We start from the raw sequence: 18,665 nt of genomic DNA on the forward strand, positions 1-18,665 counted from the left end.
TACGAATTAAAGAACAAAAACACTATTATATGAGAAACAATTCTATACTTTATATATGCTTTCAGGATCTGCAGTCTTTGTTTTACAATTGCAATCAACACAATGAAAATAAGATTTTTAGTCACCTATTGCCAAGAACCAGGCTTTACTGGAACGCTGGCAGGATACACGATGGATCGGACACCAGTCCATCACAGGGCAGACAGGCACACAAACACACTCACACAGAGCCAATTAACCTACAAGCATGTCTTTGGACCGTGGAAGGAATCCCCCACAAACACAGGAAGAACAAACTCACATCGGAGGATTACACTGTACTCCTTCAGCACCGGCTTCGCAGACAAATCCATCCGTAATAATGAGCAAAAAACATCTATGGTCACTTATCAGGACTAAAGACAGCTACAACACGCCAGGAAACCACACTGAGTTCACTGGACCACCCAGACGTGGCGTCTGGCGTTCTCCAATCCAACCCTTATTTATTTTGTGGTGGTGAAGCCGTTCTCAGTTATACACCGTGTAACTGGTTTAGTCACACTTCTGGGAAAAACGAGCGAACATCGGCAGCGTCACCCGACGGGATCAGGTTTAGGAATGGCGAGAAGGGGAGTGAACCCAAGAACGAAGCTCTCTGGCAGTCAGGCCAAACAAAAAGGCTAGAATCGACACCCTTCCTCTGACAGCTTCCCTCTGCACACTGACGGGTCACACGTGCACCCAAAGACCAGAAAACCACATTAAAGGTTCATCAAAACACAAAATATTTATTCTGGAAAAAAAAAAGATTTAAGACGCTTTCACAAATAAAAATGTCAGGTTCTCGTTAAGACCCCTCACGTTTCGACCCCGCCAGCTGTTCAGAGGCTCAGCAGCAGGCACGTCTGCGCTGGTTCTTCCAAGACGCACTGTAAAGATCACACTGACCCTGTTCCCTAAAGTCGGGATCATCCCAACTCTTCCTGGACGATTCTGCCCCTCTCTCGGCGAAGTCGAAACGTCTGCAGGGACGCGGCTCCCAGGCTCCAGTTCTGGGAGAGGGGGGCTCAGTTCTGCCAGAGGCTACGCTGATGATAAAAGCTGTATGTGATCTGCAGGTGTTCGGATCACAGTACAGCCCGGCCCACAGGCTCAACCTGAGGTGCTTAAAATGTCGGTTTGGTTCGATCCGTTAGGATCCGCGTTCTCTCTGTGGCTGTGATCGGCACACAGGTGAGCAGGCCTGTTATTAAAACAACTACGTTAATTGTTTAATTGAGCACTCCGGCTGGAAACCCCAGCTTCTCCAAGACCCCCAATCTGTTTACTAAAATGTGATATTCAGGTTAATATTAACCGCACAAAAGGAAACTGCACGGATTTTTTTTTTTTTTTTACAAAGGTCATGGGACAGGCCCACTCGCCACAGAGCAACACCCCCCCGTCACGTCCCTACTAACAGGGCCAGCAGTGACAGCTGCACGGGTTACAGCTTTCAAACCCCCCAAAACACAGGACCCCAACACCGGGGTCCCCCGCCAAGCTTAGTCTGACCCTTGACCTCAGTGCCAATCACAAGCAGGTAAAAAAAACACAACCGGTTAAATAAATAAATTGCAATCAGAGTGGACTCACTACTACCCCCTATTGGCCTAAAAGTTAGTTAGTGGCTGCAATACACAGTTTCATATATACCGTATATCCATTCCATTATATACAGTACATATCACTTAATATACATGTTATATACATTTTATACAGTTCCTATTTGTACATTTACAGTACAGAATATATATAGAGCGATTTCTAGAAATTGCATTTCTGCTTACATGACGGATCCACAGACACATCAAAGCCCAGTGAGGATCGATTGTAATATCCTGCTCTCGAAGCAGGTGGTACAGGACCGCAGTTAAGCCTAATGCTACAACAAGCCAAAACCAAAGATAAAAGAAACTTATTTGTGTGGATCCTTCACTAACACTACAATCCACAACTCGGACTTCAGAATCATGCTGCCTGTGGATCCCTCGTTTCAGAATAAATACACCAGCTTAAAAATGTCTTCCTCAGCACCCAAAACTCTTGTGTGCGTGGGGGCTGTGAGGAATTCGGCACACAAACCTGGGGTCCTGACCCCTGTACTTGTTATGTCCCTCTCCATCTCCACACCGCTCTTTCCTTGTTCCAGTTTCTCTCTCTATTCCCAAAATATCCCCCCCCGCCACCCCCTCAGGAAAGACAAAACACTGAAGAAATCGAATTAAAAGCCTAACAAGGCCCGTGGCGCCCTGGGCGCTGTCTCGTCTGGTGCGGCCTGCGTGCAGTCCTGGCACACGCATCTTGCCCTTTCTCAGATGACCACAGAGCGGGGGACAGCCCCACCCCTTGTGACCCCCCTGTCCCTCAGCTGTACAGGTCGTTTTGGGGGTCAAGCACGGCCGCCGCCATCACAGATGGGCACAAACCATAAAACACGGAGCTCCGGAGAAAAGCGTTTGAGGAAGCAATACAATGACGATCCCCCCCCCCCAAAAAAAGGAAAAAGGCGGAAAGCAACTGGGAACTGGGCCGGCTTTGCCATTAAAACCTGCGTTGGTAACTTAAACGGGGCGTCCTGGGGGCGTCTGAGAGTGCAAGAGTGTGTGCGGGTGAAAGCCAGGCAGACGGACACAGGGGCAGCGTGGACTGGCAGCAGGGGCTCGGCTCACGCAGTCTCTGCGTTGCCGCTGCCTGCGGGCGTGGCCTTCTTCTTCGGCTGCCTCTTCACCGTCTTAGTTTGCGCCTGAGAGGACACAGATCCAGAGGGGGGGGGAGAGAGAGAAGGAACCAGGGAGGGAGGGAGAGAGAGGAACGCGGTGACAGAGACAGATGAGGAGAGAGGGAGAGATGGGGCAGAAACAGTAAAAAGGAGAGAGCGAGGAAGAGAGCCGTCAGACAAGAACTGATTGTTCAAGGGTCATTTCTCTCCCTGTCTGCCTGATTATTCCTGGGCTGATCCCTCAGATCACTGCACTCTGAACTCAAACACCCACTGCATTCCAGCGCTAAACGTATACTCAGACATGCTGGACCAAACACAATGCATGAGACAGCATGTGCTTTTACCACGATCACACTGGGCTTCACTGCACTGTACTGTGATTTTACCCTGTTCTCACTGGGCATTACTGCACTGTGCTGTGATTATACCTTAATCTCACTGGGCTTTACTGCACTGCCCTGCACTGTGCTTTTACCCTGATCTCACTGTGCTTTACTGCACTGCACTGTGCTGTGCTTTTACCCTGATCTCACTGTGCTTTACTGCACTGCACTGTGCTTTTACCCTGATCTCACTGGACTTTACTGCACTATACTGTGCTTTTACCCTGATCTCACTGGGCGTTACTGCGCTGTACTGCGTTTTACTGCAAAGGAGACCCCAGTAGCGTGTCCTGAGGGTCCCCAGGAACAGGACAGTCAGCCGGGCGTGTCTGGAGTCTCCAGTACCTCAGTCTTCGCGGCAGGTTTCTTGGTTGCTTTGACACTCGCAGTGCGTTTCGGCGGCCTCTCTGCTGCATCCTCGTCGGACTGCTCTGTCCTGGCATCTGACTGGTCCCCATCGGGCTTGTGGCTGTGCGACTCGTCGGCTGCAGTGGGCGTGGCGCGGGCTGCGGGAGGGGGCAGGTGAGCGAGCAGCAGCATCCTCCTCTTTCCCTGCGAACGCCCACTCGTGCCCTTTCCCACTCTCACATCGCAGCTCCGACACAGGGAAGGCCAGCTCCCCCTTGCTGTGGTGCAGCTGTACAGCAGCACTGCCCTCAGGAAACACAAGCCCCGCCCAGTCTGCCACTGGCAGAACGGCAGGGACACGGACGCAGAGCCGGGCAGCTCCGACACACCGGGGCCAGACAGCGAGGGGTGTCCAGTCTGCCCTCAGTGGGGCACTGTCTCTCCAGAGCCCACACGGTCAGACAGATGTTTGCTCAACATTCACCTGATGCACAGCTGGCACTCACTGGCCTTGAAACACCCTTCTATTTCTGCATAATGTAATTAAAAGCTCTCCAGGACTCCTTCAACCTGTTTGAGGACTAGGGAAAACATGGATGTGTAATGTATATATTGGATTGCAAAGTGCATCACACACAGGAGGGGACCCACTTCATCCCCACTGAACTGCAGACACTGGGTGACACTGTTCTGCACCTGCAGCCCCACGACACACAGATCAGGGGAGGAGAGAGAAACTGTACAAGACCAGAGTGGGGTTCAGTCCTCCTGCAGCCCCACGACACACAGATCAGGGGAGGAGAGAGAAACTGTACAAGACCAGAGTGGGGTTCAGTCCTCCTGCAGCCCCACGACACACAGATCAGGGGAGGAGAGAGAAACTGTACGAGACCAGACTGGGGTTCAGACAGGACACTGGGGTGACAGCCCCACTCTTACCAGCAACCCTGGGATCTGTACTGACCGAGCAGTCAGGACCTCGGTTTAATGTCTGCAGGACAGCATTCTGGTCTAGAGAGAAAAGCACCACCTACTGGTCCACCAACACCTCCTACAGCAGCAGCCTGCCTGTCCCTGCAGCTCTACTGTCCAGGCCCAGCCTTGCTGACCAGCTCAGGCTACTGAAATCGAGACTTCAGCTCTTCAGTTGACTGCAAGTTGAACTTAATTTAAGCCATTAGAGACCCCAGGCCAAAAGAAAAAGCGAACATTCAGGCAGGCCTGAGAATGGCGGCTACACGTCATGCTCAGTAAACCCCCAGAATTCTCTGCTTCCAGGCAGCTTCAGAGAATGAGAAGAGGAAGTGAGACACACCTCTGTTTATACTCGCACCTTCATGTGTTCTGTCTTCACAGATCTCTCCTGTGTCACAGTTTTCACAGGCAGGAACTGTGAAAGGCGCTATACAACCCCGATGTGACGCACGGACCCGATGGCCCGTGCAGCAGCCCTACCTTTGCCCCGGGGGGAGGTGCCCCCCCCTCCCGAGTCGCTGATGGAGTCCAGCAGGCTGGCTGCAGAGCTGCGCAGACGGGGGTCGGAGCTGCGCAGGTGCAGGTCTTCCTCGTCCCGGATGAGCGTCAGGTCCTGCATGCTGAAGCTGCGCAGCTTCTCCGACAGCACGCCCTGACCCTGCAGGAGCGAGCGCGCAGCTGCAGACAACGGTACCGACACCACAGCAAGGACAACCGCACTCGCCGATTCGTTACAGGCTACACTGATCCCTGGCCCAAGTTTCTTCTTCAGCACTCGGGAGCACATCGCAACTGCTCGCTCGGCTCTGCTCACTACCCGACTACCTGAAGGGCTGAGGCTGAGCTCACAGAGTGCACCTGGAGTACAGTACAGCAGGCAGGTGATCCAGGTGCAACACGCACACACATACTGGACCTGTTCATCTCCATGCTCAAGTGTGTAGGCTGGAGATGTGATGACTGAGGTACTGAAATGTGGCGATGGTTTGGTAAGTGGCTTTAGAAGGGGCTATATCGCCCTCTAGGTACTGGAGGACTGAAGCACAGGAAATTAGTTGAGAAATACCACATGCCACGACGTATCTGTACAGTTTGAATGACGACGAACAGGACGATTAACTCAACGAGCGACTCGATTGAATGACCTCTGACCTTGGTGGCAGCTGTCACGGCTGCATTAGCGGCCAGGTTCAGTCCCCTCTTTCCGAACCGCATCATGGTCTCGTAGCTCCGGTCCCGGGCCTGCGTGATGTACTCATCGATCTCCTGGATCGCCAGAGACACAAAGGAAAGCCTGAAACACACAGCCCCTGATACCCCCGTCGCCCCACTGCTGAGGCTGTACCACACACCTGGAGAACCTGCACACAGCTGGAGTACAGACTCTTACTGGAGACTCTGTACAGAGACACACAGCTGGAGTACAGACTCTTCCTGGAAGCCTAATGAGGCCATTGAAGCTCACTCTACCTTCTCCTTGTTGGACAGTGTGGGGTGGACAAACTTGCGGTAGAGCACACTGGAGCCCTTGGTGTAGGGAGACAGCAGCCAGATGACAAAGGCGATCTTCAGCTCAAAATAAAACGGGAACCTGAGGAGACGACACAGGGATGTCATGAGCCTGGTTTCTTCCAGTATGCAACATGCCAGTTAGACCTGTGTTGGTAGCAGTTAGGAGGTATAGATATTTAATGTATATACTAAGTCTCTTACGCAACCTTAGCACAGCATGCAAACAAAATGGCCCATTGTGGCCTTTTGGATGTTGACAGTGGATTGATTGATCCCAGGATCTCATCTAGCTCAGACTCCCACAATCTTTGGGTGAGGAAGTGCCTGCTGCTCCCATGAGTCAAAGGCACTTCAGACAGGAACAGCAGGCAGGCATGTTAGACATAGGTGTGTGATCATGGAGGGGGCTCATATCTTCGCTGACACTGAGAACTATTCTAGTCTCCTCCTGAGTACAATAAAGCAGAAATATAATAAATATCCTCTTCTTCACAGGTGGGAGTAATCTGGCACTGGAGTCTGGAGACACTTACCAGGACAGAATGATGTCAGTGAGAGTCTCTGCTGTGGTGAAGAAGGCAAAGACTATCCAGTACATCATCCATTTCACCTGGGGAGCACAGAGACTCACTGAGAGTGAGCACACTGGCACACACACACACAGAGCACCAAGAGTGAGCACACTGGTGCACACACACACACAGAGCACCAAGAGTGAGCACACTGGCGCACACACACACACAGAGCACCAAGAGTGAGCACACTGGCGCACACACACACACAGAGCACCAAGAGTGAGCACACTGGCGCACACACACACACAGAGCACTGAGAGTGAGCACACGACCCACACACACAGAGATCTGAGAGTGAGCACACTGGCACACACACACACACAGAGCACCAACAGTGAGCACACTGGCACACACACACACAGATCTGAGAGTGAGCACACTGGCACACACACACACAGAGCACTGAGAGTGAGCACACGACCCACACACACACAGAGATCTGAGAGTGAGCACACTGGCACACACACACACAGAGATCTGAGAGTGAGCACACGACCCACACACACAGAGCACCAAGAGTGAGCAGACTGACACAGAAACAGACACCTCTCACTCCATTAACCTTCAGATTAGCTACTGAAAGCACATGGGTGCATGAGTAAGCTACAGATAAACTCGACTAATTAGAACCCTGCAGGAAATTCCTCTGGCCCTGCCAGGGGGGCACAGCTCAGAGCCTGATCGCTGGGCCGGACTCTCAGGGCAGACCACAGCACACAGGCTCTCCATTCCCAGGCTGTTGTATTTCCATGGCAACCGTCTCCAGGCAGCGCCTCGCGCTCTGTCGCCATGGCGAGAATGTTCCAGGGCTGCCTGTGCCGCGCGCTAAGAGGGGGTGTTCAGACACAGCGGAGGGGAGACTGCACAAGCTCCAGTACTAAGGAAGCAAAATTCCCTCCAGTTTTTTTAGCACTATTATCGATACAAGGCCCTCCCAAAGCACAACAAAAAACAGTGGGACCGATTTCCAGGCTATCAACAACACATTGGTCTGATCGTCTGCATCAGGCCCTGTGTGGTGTACAAGGCTCATCTGTGCCCGAACGAGGATGTGTTTGTGCCAGCTCCGTTTCATGCCTGGTGCTTTACTGCCTGTTGCATCAGACACAGCCCTGGTAAAAGTGACAGGTCTCTGTGCCACCGGGACCCCAGCAGGGTGTCCTGGATCTGCACTGGCCTGGCACAAACAGCTCCGCGCCACCACCGTGCCACCTCTGCTCCGTATGCGCCCTGCTGCTGGGCATCACGATGCCACGGAGCAGTAGGACCCAACCCCACCCATCCCCTGACCCTCGACCCCTGACCCGGGGACAGAGATACAGGAAAGCGCACCACGGAGAGCACGATCAACAGGCGGCTTACTTACGTATTCTTTGACATTCTTGGTCTTCACTGCCTTGTAGGAGGAGTAGGCGGGATACAGGGTCCCAAACACCAGGCTGCAGGAACACGAGCAGAGAGGTCACACGCTGCTGGCGATCCCCCTGCCCCTCTCCCCCACCACGGCCGAGCTCCGCCTCGCTAAGCTGGGCTCGCTTCTCACTTCATAGCTGTGAATGAGCCCTGGTCCCCAGGCTGGCAGGGACCCCGATATCCGCAGGGACTGCCGGCTGAGCGCGTCCCCAGCAGACAGGAACCGGGACCCCCCGAACCGGACACAGCTCTTTCCCCGGTTTCAACTCAACCAACACACTGCAGCACTGGAATCTGGGACTTTCTCCCAGTACAGCAGGCATATCCGTGTCATCTATGTTCAAGCCCACTGGATACCTGATAGCCACTGAAAGCAATCAGGGAAAGTTATTGGCTCACTTAAGATACCAGTTAAGAAGCTGAGAGCTCATCTGGAATGAAAATAATTCAAATGGATGGCCCCTACATCAAGGTGGTGAGGAGTTTGAATTGATTCTGGGCCAACATTTGGCACTAAGTGTGTTAAGGCAGTTAAGGGGTTAATTTAGGACTACATCATGCCAGCCAGCTCTGCACAGAACAATGCCTCCCTCTCTCCCTCTCTCTCCGGGTCCCCACACAATCACGGATCCAGCGCCTGTCCTGCCAAGAGCTCCCATTCAAAACCCCCCACCCCCAGCCATCCCAGTCCGGGGGCTGATTCACACAAAGGCTCCACAATCCGTCTCTCAGCGAGAGCTGGGCCAGGCTTGCCTCCCCTCTCTATTCACAAAGTTTAAAAAAAAAAAAAATCATTTTCTTTCTGGAAAACAGAAAAGTGCATAAAATCAGGTTTTGTTCACTCTGTGCAAGAGCAGGGCAAACGGTTGGCAGTAGGAGTTCACACTGCAAGCAGCCCGTTCTAGCCCAGGGCCAAGAGGGGTCCCAGCCAGCAGGAGACTGTCGGGATCCTTTGGGTGCTGGTAGGATCTCCTCCAGCCACGACCTGCAGGACCCCAGGGAAACTCTATATCCAGCGGCTCTATCACCCCGCAGTTCCCAGCCGGCACCCCGCTGGGGCTCAGCAGTGTGAGCCTGGTCAGCACCTGGATGGGAGACTCCTGGGAAAGCTAAGGCTGCTGCTGGAAGAGGTGTTAGTGGGACCAGTAGGGGGCGCTCACCCTGCGGTCTGTGTGGGTCCTAATGCCCCAGTACAGATGTGGGGACTGTAAAGGACTTTGGATGAGACGTAAAACCGAGGTCCTAACTGGTATTAAAAATCCCGGGGTGCTTATTGAAAAGAATAGGGGTGTTACCCCGGTGTCCTGGCCTAATTCCCCCCCTGGTCTTTTCCCATCATGGCCTCCTAATAATCCCCATCTCCGAACTGGCTTCATCACTCTGTTCTCCTCCCCACTGAGAGCTGCTGTGTGGTGAGAGTGCTAGAGCATCATCCAGGTAGGGCTGCACAATGGTGGAGGTGGAGGGGATCCCCATTACCTGTAGAGCACTTTGAGTGCGGTGTCCAGAAAAACGCTATATAAGTTATTATAAACTTCTTCAGAACCACGACTGGGGAGGGTGGTCCAGAGCCCACAGACTTTCAGAACCTGCGGTTTCGAGTTCTGCGTCCTCCCGGTACCTGTGGGTCGAGTCCTCCAATGGAGGTCCCTTTGGAGTGCCTGCTGCTTGAGACTAAAGAGATTGAGGGTTCAGGGTCCCCTCCGTTACCCTGGTCGTCTTATACTTCAACAGATATGCATCTAGCTGGCTGTGGGACAGTTTCCTACTCTACTGAATGTTATGTCTTTTGCTGCCCCCTCCCTCCTGACCCCTACAGATGGGAGGGGTTCCCTCCTCGCTGGCCCTGTGCCCCCATCCTGAAATAATGCCACTGGCTGTAACATGGGGAAACACCCAAAACAGCTGGATGAGATCCCCCAGGCAAGTCAGGAGGCCCTTCTTTACACAAAGGATGGCAGGAGGCTGGAACAAGCTACCCATGAATTTGACTTTTTTTTTTCACCTTATTCATCTTCATAATCCACCCAGTGCTTTAGTAATGCCAAATCCACACACGAGCTAAACACGGGCAGAATGACCTCCTCTCTTTTGTAACTGCTCTGATGTGACCGCCTGCTTCTGTTCTCAGTTACAATGGATAAACGCACTGGGTAGTCAGTGCAGGAGCCGCATGGCCAGCGGCCGCTCGACGAGGCCCACGGCCCCCGCCTGACCGCAGCAGTGGGGGGGGGGGGGGGGGCAGACGCGCCCTGCCGCTGGCCCTGGCGTCTGCGCTCCCTGCCTGGCTGCATGCTGCCGAGGCGACAGGACACAGCTGACACGGCGCGCCAGCCCTGCGCAACCAGATCGCCCCGGCCCTGCAGCGCATCACCGCTCCACCGTAGAGGACTTTAAATACTGATGCATCTTTCCAGGCCCCTGCTCCCCAGAGGACGACAGCTAATGGACACGAGAGACACGTCAGTTCAAACCTCCTCATTGATTTGTTCACATGCGCAGGGTCTAAGCACCACGTGCATGGAAACAACTCTCTGGCAAAGGTATTGCTGATGTATTTTAGAGATCTGGCCTCTATTAGATATTAACACAAGAAAGGACACAGGCAGGAGGGCATTCAGCTCATCTAGCTCAGCAGTGACTGGATCAAGTAATTTCAAGATCTCATCTAGCTGTTTCCTGAAAGAAATCAGGGTATTGGCTTCAACAACATGGCTGGGCAGCTTGTTCCACACTCCCACCTCCCTTTGTGTAATGAAGTGCCTTTTGCCTTTTGAAAGGCTTATTTCCCTTGAAGATGATCTTGAAGGAGTCGGCTAGGTCAATCTTTGTGGCTTTTGAATAGTTCAATCAAACCTCCCTGTAGTCTCCTTTGATTAAAGCTAAAGAGATTCAGTTTCATTACCCTGTCTGTGCAAAAGGTCTTCCTGACAGATCAGGAAACCACCACGTTGTCCTTCTTTGGACCGAGCTCAGAGCAGCATGGGAGAATCAAACACCGACTTGACCAGAGACCTGGACAGAGCCCAGTGATGAACAGGCAGGACACACACACAGCCAAACCTAGTGGCCACACACGTCCCAAACAGGACTAGACGCTGGTCAGAAGACCGGAGCCCACAACCCGTCCGCGCCTGTGGGCAGAGCAGCCAATGAGCCGAGTGGGCCTGGGAACTGTACTCTCTTCCAGCTAGAACTTTCCGAGCTCAAGAAACACAGTGAGCGGTACTGCTCCCAGCACCAGGGGGCCGAACCTTGAGCAACACGAGGCTTGTGCAGGCCCACTTTCCAGACACGCAGCCCATCTTCTGACACAAAGAGCTGGACTCCCAGACGGGACAAGAGCAAGCAGAGACAGAAGGACAGACGGGGGTATGAATGCTTGCCCTGTGTTGTTCTTCAAACTCATCTCACTGTCCAGCAGCTTGTGCAGAGGTGAGGAACCGGGCTTCTCCAATGCAGAATATTCTTTCTGGTAAAAGCAGACATGGAGGCCACAGGAGGTAAGGGAAAGCACTGTGCTTTGTCTGCAAGCCCATCTCTCTGGTTCTGCGCCATGTCATTGACAAAGACCAGGCCCCGAACCTGGTACCGCGCATATCAACCTCCGATTCTCTCCTACTCGCTAGTCTCTGCATCCCCCTCCCTTTCCCATACACCCCCAGGCCAGTCCGGGGCACAGCGCTCCAACACCACACAGATCTAGTCTCCGTCTCTCATTGCTCCAGAACCAGGAGGTTAAAGGATGACAAAGGCTCCCAACACTGACAAGCCGAAGGAACCAAGTCTCTTTAATCATAAACGGAGATGACTATGAGGAGACCTGACACAAGTGTTCCAAATCCCCAAAGACACTGACACAGTCAACCCAGATCAGAATCAACAGTGAAACACAAACCAGAGGACACCAGTGGAAACTACAGGAAAGAGCCTTTAACACTGAGAACAGGAGACACGTTTGTACACAAAGGGTTGTGGGAGAGTGGAACAAGCTGCCCAGTGATGTAATTGAAACCAATACCCTGGCTTCCTTCCAGAAACCACTCGTTTGCAGCCATTCTTAAGTTGTTCTTTTGAAGCTCGTTTTGTCCAAAGCCTTGGTCCACCTTTACCATCTCATCCTTGATATTTTCAGAGGGAACAGATGTCTCTGCATGGCTTCCAGGATTCTGCAGGTCTGACTGACTTTCGTTCAGAAGAGAGGAAATAAAAACTGCGGCGGTGAGCGATGATGGGTCTGTGCAAGAACCGCCTGGCCAGAGAGTGCAAACAGACAATCCAAGGGCCTATTTCACTGGATGGGCTGTGCGGGCACACGGAGGGGAGAGGGCAACAGAAATAGGGGCAAACAAACTAGATCAGCCCTTCCAACCCCACCCAGGCCTGCTGCACTTCCTACCCACTGAGCTCCGTACCTGATGCACAAGTAATTGAATCGGAGCCTTTGGAGCTGTTCGCCTGCTTGAAACCTACGACTTACCAGCAAAACACAGCAGTCAAAAGCCAATCTCTAACATTACGCCAGCATCCACTTAAGAGCTGAAAACATCAGACTGATCCTGCGATTAACTCATTTAATTATGTAACTTGAGAGCGCAGAGGAAACTAACCCCGGCAGGTTCTGGGTCCTGAACTAGCTGATAGTGTGTCATTAGAGAGGCCCCGCATCAAAATAAAAACAACAGTGCAAATTCCTGGGACAGTCACACTGATCCAAGCCCCCCCCCAGTCTCTGTTTAACTCACATAATGAACCAGACATCCACTGTCCGGGTCAAAAGATTATGATCTGTAGAGAGAGGCTGGACAGGCCACATTAAGCTACTTATTGTGTTTTTATTTTTTGCAAACACACAAACACAAGGGCTAACTGACCATATTTTGTTTTTAAAAAACCACAGTGTTTGCACTGCAGCATCTTCTCTGTATGGCTCTGCGCTACACACTGCTGAAAGTCATTCCGTTCTTTGCTAACGGTTTTTACAAGCACACTGATGCATCTTGAATACAGCCACCTTCTAATCACCCAATCCCAAAGCAGCACAGCCTAGTGCCTTTATAGCATTATTTCTCAGACTAGACGTTTTTTTGGAAAAAAGCCTGCCAGTGTTTCAGGTGCAGTTCAAAATATATCCGTTTTCTCAGAGTTCTGAAATAAAATACCATTTCCAAATTATTTTCATATACTTGGCCTCTTAATCACGTGAGGGTTAATTTCAATAATTAGACAACCTAGTTACTTAGCCTACATAGAACTCCTTGATGGCTGCCAGATCCAAAGTGACTTTGAAGAGCAAGCGCAGTAGACCTCCTCTGAGAAACAGAAAAGGTAAACGCACACCACAGTCGCCTGAAGTTAAACTGGTGTTCATTTTCCCTGTCCTCCCGGTTTTTTTACATCTCGCAGTACATCAGTGTATGATCCATCATCAAGACCGCAGGATATCTGATGTCCGACACCCCTGCTGTACATTCATGGATCCCCAGGCTGGGAGGGAAAAATAAAGTGGGAAAACTCCCTATACAAGGGCTTACTTGAGGGGGGAACAGCATGCCCTTCCTACACATGCTTTCAAATTTCAATTAAGAGACTCTGTAACAGACGGCCTCCTTTCAAGGGTGATGAATGGCTGTCATTTGCTCCAGTCCTTTGAGGGCAGCGCTATTGTTTTTCTAAACGCGTTGGTTATGCAGCTAGATCACTGCCAAGGGTACCTCATTGAAGGTCCTGGAGTTGTGCACAGGATGCTGATTGTGTCCCTAGCCAGAATGACCCACGTGCGTGGACCGGGCTGTCCGAAGCTTTAGGGACGCCCTCGGAGAAAACTCTTCCCTGCCAGTGGAGACAGAGACAGAGGCAGCGGCGCCGATTCCGGCCCAGGTACCACACTCACGTTTAGGAAACAGGCAAGGAAAACCAGGCCACTGCAGCAGCTGTCACCCTGGGGGTCCTGTGAGTGAGGAGAAACCGCATAGGGTCCCCAAAAAGCAACAAGGGATGTTCTGCTGAACTCCTGTGCACTTTATCAGTCGCATTTCAGTCATCCATCCATCTTCTAACCGTTTTATGTAACTCAGGGTTGTGGGCGAGCCGGAGCCTATCCCGGCAAGCAACGGGAGCAAGGCAGGATACACTCTGGATGGGAAGCCAGTCTATCACAGGGCACAGACACAAACATCAGTTCTACCAGGAGCGATCTAACATACCAGCATGTCTTTGGACTTTGAGAGGAAACTGGAGCACCCAGAGGAAACCCATGGGAACACAGGGGTGAAAATACAAACCTCACACAGACAGCACCCCAGGAATCGAACACTAGGCCCAGCACTGCAAGGCAGCAAACACATTCGCCCCATATTTCTGCCATTTTCCACTCAAAAGAATAAGGTAGAAGTTAGTCCTATATTCAATTTTTGCTTTGCTCCAGTACTTTTGTTAGGGTATGCCTATTGACCACAACAAAAGTCCAGATTGTGTCTCTGTCCAGCACAGGGTGTCATGCCTCTACAGAGGTAATCACCCTGTACTACACTGCAAAGCAAATGCGTCTCAAGTAATTCAATCAACCAGATTTTAAAGCATGATGCTTTACATTTTAGGGCTTTTAATAAAGAAAATAGACCCCTTTTCCATTTTTGTTCCCTTTTCTGCTGATTTGGCCAGTCCAAGACCGACAGTAAGTGCCCTGAAGTGTGCAGGCCGAGGAGAAGGCTGCAGGGAGGCCAGGAGGCAGGTGAGCTGGGCCGGGGAGCCACCCGCTGCCTGTCCGCGACACATCGCCTCACCCGGAGCATGAGCGCATCACAGAGACGGGAGACACGTTTGTACATGGACAGACTGACAAAACCTGCAGATCATCAGAGCAACACCATTTCCGAATTCCAGCTGAATCCAGCAGAAAGATAAATGAGTCACTGAAACTAGTACAGTCCGATTTGTGACGTGCACAAGCAATAATTAATTTGCTATGAAAAGGCTCTGATGACTGTATGGCAATTCGGCAAACAGAGGGGGAGGGGGAGAGAGGGCAGAATAAGGTAGCTGAGGGTTCCACCTCTAGCACAATTAGAATTATTAACAACCTTCAGTCAGCACCCAGTATTTATCATATTGCGGTGACACGCAACCGACATCCGGCAAGATCGCTGTATTTGCTTTGATCTTTCATCCCCCTGCCATAAATAGCTAAATTGGATTGGCGATACAGCTGCAGCAGCACAGCTAACTGAAATGGCAAACATGGGCCGATGTAACAACAAACATGCTCTGAGCATACTTACACCACTAATCTAGAGATGATCCAGGAAACCATCTTGGTGAATAAACGGTGTTTATTCCTTTTTAATTTCTTCCCCCCAGGTAGCAGTATTAGCGTACAGCAGGGGTACACTTTAAAGGTACGGATTCTGCTGCATTCTGTGTGGAGTCCGCTGAAGAGAATTATATTAGCCCACCTCCTCCACAGTTAAAGGGGCGGCTCATTGCGCTGGATTTTGCCGACAGATAATGATGCTCATGCTCCTATCACCGCAGATCCTGCGTAACCTGCGTCGTTTTCGCCTGGACACTGGATTTAAGAAACTCTGCACTCGATCTAAAGACACTTCATCCAAAGTGTGTATCTGTCTATCAAATATTTTACTTTCCCGCCTTGCTAAAAAGACTTGGTATCTATAAAAATGTCAGTTTATAGTTTCATGCTCAAACTATAAACAATCTTTTTACACCATACACAGTATACATTTGTAATCTAACATTTGCTATTTGCCGTTACTGGTATTTTCTTACTGTTTATAGAGTGATTGTGTACTTTGCATTTAATGATGAGGTAGCTTCTCCAGATCAGGAATATCTGGTGGGACATTGAGTGAGTGACAAAGGTGATTCAGGCTAAAATATTTATTTGTGGTTTAAATAAAAAGTTGTTTTTTCCAATGCTGAAATCTTCTAAACATTTTATTAATTCTCCATGAACAATTTACACTATAAACTTCCAATTTCCCTGTTTTGTCAAAGTAATTCAAAAGGCTGGCCGGTGGAAGATTAGGTACTAGGAAGATGTTACTGTATGCGTTTTGCTTGAAGGCAGTGCTGTAACTATTGGAAGACAGCATTCCAGGTGGGTTGAAGCTAGTGAAAATTAAAGACAATATAGGACACATTACAAACCATTTAAAAACAATTCCTGGAGAATTAGACCTTCATATTCGTACACTTAGTGCAATCGTGTTTCAGCCCTCGTCAGCGCTGTTTTAACTCTCCCTTTGTGACATTTAGCTCATAGATCAGACTTGCTCTCTTCAGCAACTTGCTCATGACAACAGGGTAGAAGGTCCCCACCTCCTCGAGGTCCTCCTTAGACAGAGACAGAATGTCCACATAATTCTCTGCGATGACTGACTCCTCACACCTCTGGCGCCTCAGCAGGAAGATGACCCCGTACGACCTGCCCCTAGACAAGAACTCCACTTCCTCTTTCTGGTCGGGCCCATATGAGATCACCCTCACCTTCCCATTCAAGATCAGTAGCATCTGCGTGCCGATGTCTCCTTTTCTGGACAAGAACTCACCTGCAAGTCACAAAGAAAAAAAACACTGACTTCTGATATTTTTACGTACTGTGCAGAATGCCCTTATGAATTGTCCATTTAAATCATTTGCTTTTCATAATGAAAAGACTCCTGTCACCTACAAACATCTGCTCTCACATGAACTATACGTTAAAATATCCAGCCTGTCTTTACAGCTGTTGGCTGTGTATGTAAACATATCTAAACTGAGTTTGATACACTCATTGCCCTGTTGCAGCTCCACACTCACCAGTAATGTAGCTCATCAGTTTCATTTTGGTAGAGATGTGGCGAAGATAGGTTTCTGACAAATGGGTGAACAGTTGTTGCTTCTTCAGAAGACTTACACTAATCCTAAAACATAAAAAAAACATGGCTTCTTCAGGTAAAGTACTTGCACACAGGAAGAAAACTCATCCCAGATCTGGGATATTAAAAGATCAGAAAAAAAAGAATATTAAATATGTATTCTCAGATACCTGGCAAAAACCTCCGTTTTCATACAGCTAGGTGTGTCTCTGAACAGAGTTTCAGAATCTATCCCCTTATTACACGTCCATCTATTGTTATAGAACTGGATCACACGCTCTTGTAAAGATGGGGGGATATTTTCATCATTCATATAGTCTTTGACAGTCTGAAAGAAAAAAACCAATGGATTACATTGCCTCCTACCTCAAGTGAGAATGTTAGTAATTACTGAGCTCTTCCATGTTTTGTATTTATCTTTTTTTTTCTCCAGGCATGTTTCCTGCCTAAGTGATTTTAAAGCCAGTGGGTCCTTGGTTCATAAACCCTCAAATGCTAGCAGCACCTGAACTTTTCAGCCCCTCTAAATACCCAGTCAGCAACAGGAATAGCCGGATTATTCTCCAGCTTTTGAAAATAAATAACCCAATGGCATGGTTTCGATCTGGGTTACTGTGGCTCCTCCATTCTGTTCTACTGCAGCACCTGAACACACCAAGCAGCCCTGTCCCTGATTACCACTAGTCAGATAACGAGCTACTGTAGGTGCTGGCACTGAAACAGAGTGCACTGGAAGGGGCATATGGCATTTGCCCGTGCTTTCAGTTCTTTAAGAGGTAAGGAGTCAGATTTAACAAATTAAATAACAGGGCCACCATCCAGGGCACTATGGGTTCTGTATATTCCCTTCTTTTACCAATGTAATAATTATGCACACATAAGCAGAAAACATAACATATAAATAACATTACCAATTATTACTTTTACTAAATTACATTACAGCCATGTTTTAAATGAAAGAGAAAGAGCTGTAAAATGTTGCAATAAGTCAGTATAATTAAATACTAATATGTCTTAAAACATTTAAGACCTACATACCTGCAGTTTCTCTTCATATGCAACCTGAAGAGCATGTTTGTTTGTCTGTGTGGAAGATATTTTTCCCATATGATAGGCAATCAATATTTTGGAAGCAATCATGACAAAAATGGAAAAACACATTTCTGCATATGTGCAAGCCCGGATATCGCCATAGCCAGTGGTTGTGAAAGTTGCCAGCGTCCAGTAAAAAGCATAGGCGTAGAGTTCCGAAAAATAGGAAACATCTACAAAACAAGCATGTGTATGTGTTACTTTTAAAATTACTATTAATTGACATTCCAAATGTTATTAAAAGAAAATTCAATGTCAATGTTTTTCTAAATATACTCAAATATACATTCTACACATAAGTACATTTAATGTAGATTATATTAATTTATTTACATGTCTGGTTAAGAAGGAAACTTACCTATAACTGAATACCATGCATCGGGATTGCATTTCAATGGGCAAGCCAGCATCACAAATACAATAGCACAGCTGTGTACAAACAGAATTGCATGTACTACATATTTGATCACTCGAATTCCCATAACACTGTGAAAGAGAAACAGAAAATCTAGACAATGTTCACAAAATAACAAATTTGAATAAATTCATTATATGTATTCATATGCATTTTATTTATTTTATTTTATATAGATGTCATGTACTTTTCAAAGTTTATTATATAGTAATAAAATGTAGAACAAATGACATCCTCCTCTTAACTGTTAAAATAAACAGGAGAAGCAGTAAACTTCACAGAATACTGTTTCAAAATGTATCATGCATGAACAAGATTATTCCTCCA

General features: G+C 49.2%; 2 protein-coding genes across 4 annotated transcripts in view; both read right to left on the reverse strand.

Moving 5' to 3' along the window:
* Positions 1–750: 750 nt before the first annotated feature.
* Positions 751–15,425, reverse strand: reep2 (receptor accessory protein 2). The gene is made up of 8 exons (XM_088604182.1): positions 15,233–15,425; positions 7,906–7,978; positions 6,498–6,574; positions 5,923–6,043; positions 5,605–5,718; positions 4,933–5,110; positions 3,475–3,635; positions 751–2,767 (listed from the first exon to the last, which is right to left on the reverse strand). The coding sequence occupies exons 1-8, from the start codon at positions 15,262–15,264 to the stop codon at positions 2,690–2,692; spliced, it is 834 nt and encodes a 277-aa protein (XP_088460308.1). The 5' UTR covers positions 15,265–15,425; the 3' UTR covers positions 751–2,689.
* A 411-nt stretch (positions 15,426–15,836) lies between these two features.
* The window catches only part of cngk (cyclic nucleotide-gated potassium channel), a 35,394-nt gene continuing 32,565 nt past the window's right edge, over positions 15,837–18,665 (reverse strand). Inside the window, exons 39-44 of one of the 3 annotated variants that reach the window (XM_088604174.1) lie at positions 18,282–18,409; positions 17,870–18,096; positions 17,002–17,159; positions 16,773–16,876; positions 16,461–16,522; positions 15,837–16,307 (exon numbers count right to left, since the gene is read on the reverse strand). In XM_088604174.1, coding sequence (XP_088460300.1) covers positions 16,194–16,307; positions 16,461–16,522; positions 16,773–16,876; positions 17,002–17,159; positions 17,870–18,096; positions 18,282–18,409 — 793 coding nt within the window. In that variant the 3' untranslated portion in view covers positions 15,837–16,193. Of the gene's footprint in view, positions 16,523–16,772; positions 16,877–17,001; positions 17,160–17,869; positions 18,097–18,281; positions 18,410–18,665 lie in introns of all 3 variants that reach the window. The other 2 variants (XM_088604175.1, XM_088604172.1) reach the window with 2 other exon arrangements.

The sequence above is a fragment of the Lepisosteus platostomus genome, chromosome 13, assembly GCF_059453375.1.
Source record: "Lepisosteus platostomus isolate fLepPlt1 chromosome 13, fLepPlt1.hap1, whole genome shotgun sequence".
Lineage (NCBI taxonomy): Eukaryota > Metazoa > Chordata > Actinopteri > Semionotiformes > Lepisosteidae > Lepisosteus > Lepisosteus platostomus.